General features: G+C 42.9%; 1 protein-coding gene across 1 annotated transcript; it reads left to right on the top strand.

Moving 5' to 3' along the window:
• The first annotated feature begins 2,183 nt into the window (after positions 1-2,183).
• Positions 2,184-8,667, top strand: dmbx1b (diencephalon/mesencephalon homeobox 1b). The gene is made up of 5 exons (XM_062556391.1): positions 2,184-2,344; positions 5,356-5,526; positions 6,027-6,222; positions 6,766-7,216; positions 7,351-8,667. Exons 2-5 carry the CDS (start codon positions 5,375-5,377, stop codon positions 7,761-7,763), a joined length of 1,212 nt encoding a protein of 403 aa, XP_062412375.1. The 5' UTR covers positions 2,184-2,344; positions 5,356-5,374; the 3' UTR covers positions 7,764-8,667.
• The last annotated feature ends 1,217 nt before the right edge of the window (positions 8,668-9,884 follow it).

Below are 9,884 nucleotides of genomic sequence, written 5' to 3'. Positions count from 1 at the left end.
ACGTCAAAGATTTTGTTCCGCTTGTTATTTACACAACGAATGTGGATGACTAATTCTGCCAAATATTCTATCGACGAGATGAATGGATAAATTCCCCATTCTGCGGGCCTAACGATCAAAGTGCGTCATCCCCTAAAGATGACTGAGCACCAAGACGGAAAATAACACCTAAAGAAGCTTTATTTGATTCAGTAGAACAGACGAAATTCGGGGATTGACAGTGGAGAACAACGAAACCGTGGGCTAAACCCAAGGATATGTGAGATGAATTTCTGAAAACCAAGCCTCTAAAAACGTGAGCGGCTGATGGGAACGACTGAATACAGGGCCCTGTAGAGCCCAACGCGCGCGCTGACTGAGGGCCAGTTTTGACACTTGCCTTTAAACCCTTCAGATGCGCTGGACACTAGACCGCATTAAGTTCTGTAGAAAGCTGATTTAAGGAAGAGGGGCTGAGCGGAATTCCTTCTCGCTTTAATTGCTTTAGAAACGGTTCCCACAAAGAGACACTGCCCAGATTTACCTCCCGTTTAACTTCTTATTTCCATCGGTTCACAAGTTAATCCGATTTTTCTCCCAGACCTTAATACTCTGAGATATATCGTGTGTACAAAAGGCATAGATGAACAGAGGGTCGATTTAGAAGAATGCAAAACTTCCAAAACAGATATTAATAATTTATATATAGGTCTAATAGACGAAAGGTTATTGTTATATCTTTAACTTAAAGTTGACCAGACCCTTTTTGTGATTTCTTGTGTCTTATACATATATGCTATATGGCTGCAGCATAGTGACAATTGTGTTATAGGCCTATAACTCAATAAAGCTAGACTTCTTTTTATAACATCAAAACCGGCAGTTCTCATATTCAGATTTTTTTTTTTTTTTTAAATCTGAATATAAGAAAATAAATTAGCGGCAGCAGTTAGGCTACAGAAGTGACAGCGACAGGAACAGGCTATCACCAGTTTTGACTGACACTAGTAAAAGTTTAGGCTACTGGAAAGTAGAAGATAATTCAAAATAAAATAATGACATTTCATGACTTATTTCATGGGTCATAGGTTGAATACGGCATGGTGTAAAATATATAAAATGGAGAAATAAGTCAGGCTACCTCAGCCGGTGATTTGAATATAGTGGTGAGGATGAAATATGTGCCCAAAGATCACATCAAGTTTAGGATGCTTCACCCTATCTCTCCGTTTCTTGGAGAATTTCAACAAAATATGCAAGCTTTACATTAAAAGGCTACTTTTCGCTGCCCTTAATTCCAGCCTAAACGGTTTTTCTCTGGGAGAAGAAATCTTTTCTAAAAACCTTGAAGAAGAGAAGGGCATTATTGTTTTAATCCTCTTACCACCCGTCATTTTAAGACAGTTTTTTAGAGGCTGAAATGGCGTCTTGTCTCCCCAATCCTAACCTAAATCCCTCTGGGCCGGGAGAGATTCTAAAGGCAGCAGCCTAGCATCTATTAGTGATCTCACCCAAGTCTTTTCCAGTACCGTCTCACCATCAAATGGCGCGACAAAGTCCAAAAGCAAATACAATTAAGTCAAGTGTTACGAAACTGCCTTTAAAGCACAAAACTACACCCCAAGTTACCCAAGACTGACATATGGTTACACTCTAGGCCTATTGTAAATAAACCAACATCACTCACCTGAATTTGCATGGGCCCAAAGTTAATAGGGGTCTCACTAAAAATCATAGACATAATAAACCTATTTGTATTTTGCTATTGCTATTACACTGCTTTATTAATTAGGCTACATCACAAGAAATGATCCACGAATGGACCTGCCTGTTTTAAATATTTAGCTATCAGAGTCATTACTTTTTATTTCCTAGAGCTTACATTTACTTTTTTTAGCAATTATGTTGGCTTTTAAACCGAGATGTAGAAACGCACTCGGAAAAGATTCATTTTTGTGGGTGTCATTTTTTTGCATGTGTTTTTATAAAATAGCCAATTGGAACATATTAAATGCACTGTATCAAGTCACAAGCACGCGGGGCAAAAATGGGGAAACTATGTCATTTGATTGACACCTCTAGCGACCACTTAGAATCAAGTATGACCTCATAAGCGCTCCTTATAATCCCTCCCCATACACTAACCAAATAGATGGCAGGTTGTGTACTCTCCAATACAAGCAGACCGCGGGAGGTATCGGCACTTCAGGACAGAGGCATGCTTGCGTGAAGACAGACTTGGCTAACTTCTACTGAACGGAGATGCAGGACTAAACACATCAACACGAGTAACTTTCTGGAAAACTGGAAAAGCGAAACCAAACTGAAAACAGTGGACTTACCAATCGTGTTTAAAAAGTACAAGGTAAGAAATGTAATCTCTGTATTTTTACGCAGCTTAACAAAGTGTTGACTGACTAATATTTAGCAGACGTTTTTATCTAAAGCGTGAGAGATGCAGCTGTGTTGCAAAATGCATGATTGTTTTGTACAAAAGTCTACGCCAAAATGCATTTGTTTTTTCTTCAGACCGTTGTTTATCTACGAAGACTTAAATCAAAAGACTAAAATCAGTTTTGACATTTGAAATGTCTATTTCTTTTTTGTAATTTATTCTGCAACGCTGTAGGCCTGTCATGTTTGTTTTATTTTATTTTTTAACAAAACGTAAATGTGTGTCACATGCTTTAACAGTTATTCAGCAGCACCTATGAGTTCTTGCATGACATTTTACAACTTAGATCAAACGCAAAGTAGGACTAACACAGCCAAATAAACTCTTTTGAGAATCATCCACCTGTAATCCATTTTAAGCAAATTGTCGCAAGGCCTTAATTTATTGTGCGTAAACATTCAACATTTCTGCTCGTCTTCAAAAATGTGTGAAGCAACAATGTATTTTGGACTGCCCTAAAATCTAAACCACCCACAACAAAAGTTTTACCCGGCACATGGCTGTGCGCAGCAGTCAATATATTCCTAGGCAGCGCACCACAAACCCGGAGGGCAATGGCCTCGCAGCAGTAACATTTATCCAATTTGGCCGCACTAACAGATTGACACGATAAATCCACACCAATTTACATTAAGATGCTATCATGACTAGCCAGGGGCCAATGGCAATATCCGCAACGAATACATTTCACAAGAGAGTATTCTGGTTAAATATACAACCTCACCTCTTTGTTCTTACGCAAGACAGTGGGTTGCTCATAGCATTAACAGCTTGATAAAAAAAAAGGTAAAACCTACTATCAGGAAGTGTCAAGAGAACATATAAGAACACACACACACACACACACGCACACACGCACACACAGTGCCTTACGTCCATGTCAGGGCTGATGATAAATTAATGGCCTCGCAGTTGAAACCTATTTGCACCTACATTAGACGCCGACCCAACTGGGGATCACCATGCATATTTCACAGAAGAGTTCTCATACATCTCCGCCACTAGAAGCCTTGGGGCGCTGAAATTTGGTGCCGCTAGAAAGATTGAAAGAAACGGGTCCGATTCGGCTCAAGTACTTGGGGAGCAAAGCAAATGTTTAGCAAAGCACCTTCTGTCCAGGCGAATTAAACTATTCCCTCATGGCCTTCACACGATCACACCTGCATTCGGTTAAGTAGGGACAGGCACACCACGCTCTGACATTTTGCAGGGACTCTCATGATTATGTTCATGGGTAAAGTGCATGGAAGTTAGAACCATTTATAGTTTTTCACTGGGTTTATTTTTGAAGACCATGCAGAGGCGTTTTTATTTGTTTTTGAACAAATGTATTTAGGTCAATCAAAGGAATTGTGTGTCTTGGACTGGACAAACGTCACTGCTTGAATTCCAAAATACATTTGTAAAAATCCATGAAATAAAATGTCATCATAAATATAGGCTACACCTACCTAACATAAATATTGTGACTTTTCTTGAACATTATTTTTGGATATGTGGATTTTGTGTTACAGTTATACATCATAATTTACAATATTTAATATTATATTGTAGTTGTTTTCAATATTTCATCTTTGCGCATAGAACCAAAGGCCCTGTTTCAACAAAAAGCCCAGCACAAAACCGAACCAGAACTACATCGTAATGTATCCTATGTCATTTTTTCAAGGCTACAAATGCAGACCCATGAAATATCTTAATTTGACCAATTACCTATTAAAGAGTCATCCGGCTTTTGGGACAGGGTTGAATTAATTACCCCGTTTTCCTAACTTAAAGAATGGAAGGCGCTCCGTGGATAAATTAACATAGAAATGGGAATTATATCCTGAAAGAGAGGGATGTGTCAAGGATGACAATAATTAGACATACATAGTTTAACCCCTAGTATAGTACTTAAACGTAAAAGGAGGAATAATAGCCCATACGAGATTTTATGGATTAGTTTATTAATTCCACAAACATGGAGCGCTGTAGGACAACTTGTAATTCACATGGATATAGCCTAAATACACCAATTTTGCCTCGAGCGGTTCCGGTTGGTTTGCTACTGGAAATTTTAAACGCTTCTGTATCGTAATACATTCTTAATCATAACCTGCAGCAATAAAACCTCTCTTCAAAAATATATTCCCATAGCGATTGTAACTGGGATTTATGGGCTATTATGTACCATATCATGAAGTATGGCAATACAATTTCTAATAGTAAACAACATGGCATCACTTTGTAATTTATATCATGGTGTAAATTTGATTACAGGCATACTGGCTCTCTATTATTATTACTATTACTATTATTATTATTATTATTATTATTATTATTATATTACTATTAATATTATTATTATTAATAATAATAATAATAATAATAATAATAGTAGGCCTATTGACCTATTATCATGATCTGCTGTTGTTATCCCTCCTCGGATGTGTGTCCGCTATATTAACGAAAGTAATTATCAAGGTTTGTTGTCTTTGCCACAATGAACCAAATTGTGAAAGTTACGACTAGTAAATGGATTGCTCACTGTTGTTATTTGAAGAGCGAAATTTAAATGTGTCACGATAATATGGAGTATGTGGGCCTTTTCCGACTATACCGAGGCTATTTTACTTCTTAGTAATGTAAGCCATCCGACCATTTATACATTTTCTGCACAATTACGCACACACCTTAATCATGACAGAAAGAAACGTATCACCCCACAGCAAGAAACTGACGTATAAACTGCTTTATGTAGTTTTTAAAGCAGACTGGAAAACAGTAGTCTACTCTTTAAGTTTATCTTTGATCGCTTATCTGTTTGCGTAGCCTAATTACACTGACGCAGCATATGGGAATGATGCGGGGAAATTCAAGCAAACATGGCAGACCGACCGACCGATAAAATGTGACTTTAATTGTTCCCTGCTCCACAGTTCATCTTGACCAGCAGTCATGCAGCATTACGGCGTGAACGGCTACTCGCTCCACGCCATGAACTCGCTGAGCGCGATGTACAACCTCCACCAGCAGGCCGCGCAGCAGGCACAGCACGCGCCCGACTACCGGCCCTCCGTGCACGCGCTCACCCTCGCCGAGAGGCTAGCTGGTAAGAATCTGTTGAACATCCTCACCGTGGCGCCTCCAGGAAAAATAAGCGGTGCACTTCAGAGGTCAAATGCATTTTAGCGGCCCTGTGGAGAGTGTGTTATTTAGGTCTAAACAGCGTGTTTACTGACAGGGGCCATAGTGCAAGAAGTCTCCTCTGGAGTGTGTGTTATTTATTCGAATTTAATTGAGTTTAAAATGGAAGAAGATTGCTTTCAAAACCTCTGAACACACAGACTGACAGCATGCCCCTTCAATCCACATATAATACTCTGAACACAATTGTGATTCATGCCTTTTATATTTCCTGTACTGTTTTTGCATTAATTGAACTTCCCTCAAGAGACACTGTGTCATGTGACTACAAAAATATCCATTCAATTTAATTAATATATATTAAAACTCTAGTGCAGGGCCATGTGCATAATCTGCCTCAGCATGCATCCTGTGCCATCTGATTTCCCCCTAATTAAACGGGCCATCTTTTTTTGTCTTTCAACGGCTGTACATTTCAAGACATCATCCTGGAGGCCCGCTATGGCTCGCAGCACAGAAAGCAGCGGCGTAGCCGCACGGCCTTCACGGCACAGCAGCTGGAGGCCCTGGAGAAGACCTTCCAGAAGACCCACTACCCCGACGTGGTCATGCGCGAGCGCCTGGCCATGTGCACAAACCTGCCCGAGGCTCGCGTGCAGGTAGGACCACTTCACCTCTCACAAATAAATGTGTGTGTGTGTGTCTGAGTGTCGTGTGTGTGTGTGTGTGTGTGTGTGTGTGTGTGAGTGAGTGAGTGTGTGAGTGTCGTGTGTGTGTGTGTGTGTGTGAGTGTCGTGTGTGTGTGTGTGTGTGTGTGTGTGTGTGTTAAAATATGTTCCTGCTGAACAGCTCAACAATGTCTAAAATAATAGAAAAATATGTTGTTGATATTGTTCCCTGAGGTTTACTTAAGAAGTAAACAGGTATTATAGTCCTGACAGTGTACACAGGGGTATCAGTGGCCCCTGCTAATGAACCAATCACTAATCTCTAATCGGATGAAATGCTTAGGATCTCCACACTGCCAGCATGGCAGGCACAGTGGTGCAGTCATAAACAACACAGACTGTAATTTTATATGGAGGCTTCATTATGTCCTCTCCTATTTCAGCACATAATACAGCTGACGTCATTTTAGAGGCGCTATCGCTGTTCATTTCCACAATCCGACAAGCTATCCTTTTCTTTCCCCCCCCCCACAGGTGTGGTTCAAGAACCGGCGCGCCAAGTTCCGCAAGAAGCAGCGCAGCCTGCAGAAGGAGCAGCTCCAGAAGCAGAAGGAGGCGTCTGGCGAGGGCCAGCAGGAGGACGGCAAGGGGGAGCCTCCCTCCGCCACCGCCACCTCCGCCTCCGCCACGGCCAACTCGGCCACGGCCACCACCGCGCTCCCCGAGTCCCACACCCCGCCTCCCCTGTCCTGCCCCTCGTCCGTGTCCGTGTCCGAGGCCGAGCAGTCCATGCGGCCGCAGCCGTCCGAGCTGAGCGTGGAGGTGAACGTCACCTCCCCCGAGCAGTCGGGGAGCGAGTCGGCGGCGGAGGACCACATCGACCGGGAGGAGGAGCTCAAGTGCTTCAGGGAGGAGCCTAAGGGGGAGGTGATCCCGTTGCCCGGCAACCGGTCCCCCCTCTGTAAACACCTCAGCCCCAAGTCAGGTGAGTCTGCAATCTTATACCTCGGCAACATGTGCCAAAAAAAAAGCCCTCACCGCCCTCCGATGCGGGACAACGTGTCGCGGCAGGTTAAAAACAAATCCCAGGCTTGACTGAATCTTCCCTCTGTGTTGCAGACTCTCCTCTCGGCTCTCCTGCCATCCCCTCCTCCAGCGGCGTGAGCAGCGGCCTGTCCCAGGGCAACTCGTACGCCTCGTCCCCGCTGAGCCTCTTCCGCCTGCAGGAGCAGTTCCGCCAGCACATGGCCGCCACCAACAACCTGGTGCACTACCCGTCCTTCGACATGGGCACCCCGTCCTCCTTACCCTACCTGGGCATGAATGTTAACATGGCGGCGCCACTGGGCACGCTGCCGTGCCAGTCCTACTACCAGTCCCTCACCCAGGCCCAGCAGGTGTGGAACAACCCGCTCCTGCAAGCGTCCGGGACGCTGCCCAGCCTTAACAGCAAGACCACCAGCATCGAGAACCTGCGTCTAAGGGCCAAGCAGCACGCCGCCTCCCTGGGCTTGGACACCCTGCCCAACTGACTCCGAAGGGGGGGGACCCCTCCGCCTGCCTCTTTTGAGTCAAGAGGCAGAGAAGCAGCCTCGTAATCACCTCATTTCTGGAACCAAACACTCTCTCTGTCTCTGAACCCCAGGGACAGCTGCATGGCTCCAGGATCTACTTCTACTTCAACACAAAAATATCCTCCAAAAATAGGCTGATCCCGGGTCAGCCCGAAGTATTGTCCAGACAAGCGCAATGCAGAAGGGGCATGGTTTCAAAACCCAAAGCACTCATCCCTCCATGTGGATAAACATAAACATACAAGACCAGCTTTCTTTTATGTGTACGTGCCACCACATCTGTCTTGAGTGGACTGTAAAACCATATCTAATATAACCATGTACCGAGGAGGAACTTGAAGAAAGAAGTTTATTTAAATGTGATTTAAAAAAAAAAAAAAAACAGTATTCTGTTTGGCTATAAAGGAATGTTCTGCTCAGAAATGTTGAGACTTTAAAAAAAAACAAAAAAAACACACACAATGTTGTTCGTCCATGGATTCATCGAGTCATGTAAATAACTCTCACCTTTGTTCACATCACCCTATTTAGTCAGTGGTCCTGTGTTACTTTTTGTACAAAAAAACCCCACAAAAACAGAAAAGAAGAAACTTTAAGAAGATTTAAGATATTTTTAAAAAATGTCACTTTGTGATTGTGTCCAGAGGCAGTTATGTATAGGGAGTCCAGACTCGACCAAACACGGACATCAGCGTGGACATTGTGCACGTCGGAGGGAGACCGTAGTCACAGCATCAAAACAAATAAGTGAAAACCATGTTATGTATTTTGTCATTGTAGATCGCAGACATGTATACCTTGATTGTTTAAATAAATGTGAGTAATTTATCTGTTAAATGCAAGGGAATAAACCACAGTAATGATGAATCCCAACGCCCACGTGTTGAAATTCTTTTAATTGACTCTAATTCGTGGATTTCACGGATTTTCCACACATTTAATTAACGATCTTAAGCGGCGCCTTTTGAGATCATTCTCCTAGATTAAGTCATCATCCACTGCGATGCAACATCCTCGCGTACCGATATCAGCCGTGGGATTCAAATCTCCTGAGGACCCCATTACTGGTCCTTATTAAACTAAGCTCATCTCCAGAGGGGGAGCTCATCACGATGCCATTCTTTACAAAAGGGGGGGGGGGGGCGTGTGTGAAAGGCCTCAGCCAGGGCACACACAGGTTTAACAGGCTGTGAAATGGCCGATGGAGTGCTCTGGCCCCTGCAGATGGCCTGGCCCTGGGAGAGCTCAGGGATGGTCGGCCAGACAGGGCGGCTACTGGAGGGGGACAAGCACTGTGGCGAGGAGAGGAGCAAACTACTGAGGCACAGCAGATCACACAGCTGGAGACTTGAGGTGTGTGAAATCACCGCCACAGCAGGGGGGGCTGTGGCCTACAGCACTCGAACAAACACACTCAGGCGCACAAGTGCAAGCGCGCGCGCGCACACACACACACACACACACACACACACACACACACACACACACATCACACATGCGCGCGCGCACACACACACACACACACACACACACACACACACACACACAGGAACAAAGACAGACAGAGAGACAGACAGACAGACACACACAAACACACATACACACACACATACTACATACACACACAGTCAAAAGTAAAAGAGTGAAAAAATAAAAACAAATATAGCACTGAATGTATTTAAAAAGCCTACTGATTCATTTAAATGTACTTCTATTCCCACTAAATAAATAAATAAGACCTAATATATATGTAATGAAACATTCATTTATTCAGTTATTTATACAAACACTCAATATTACTGCGTTCAATGTTCTCTCTCATGCTTCCTTCTACAGACCATCCGAAATAACCACAATATCTGTTGTCAAATTTGATTATCACTGCCATGTCATTTTACCCCACTATTTAATCTGAAAATCAAGATAAGAGTTTAGCAGAAACTATTTTAATATTTTTTATATGGAATGTAAAATCATGTTGCAACACATTCCTCACAATGTGTTTACAGTCCAAACAAAACAACTACACTTTCCTCCTGACAACATTATGTCACATTTCTTGCACTAATAATAACTATA

Source organism: Sardina pilchardus, chromosome 15 (genome assembly GCF_963854185.1).
Source record: "Sardina pilchardus chromosome 15, fSarPil1.1, whole genome shotgun sequence".
Classification (NCBI taxonomy): Eukaryota; Metazoa; Chordata; class Actinopteri; order Clupeiformes; family Clupeidae; genus Sardina; species Sardina pilchardus.
The sequence above is the reverse complement of the archived record's forward strand: the minus strand, read 5'-3'. Positions and strand labels throughout refer to the sequence as shown.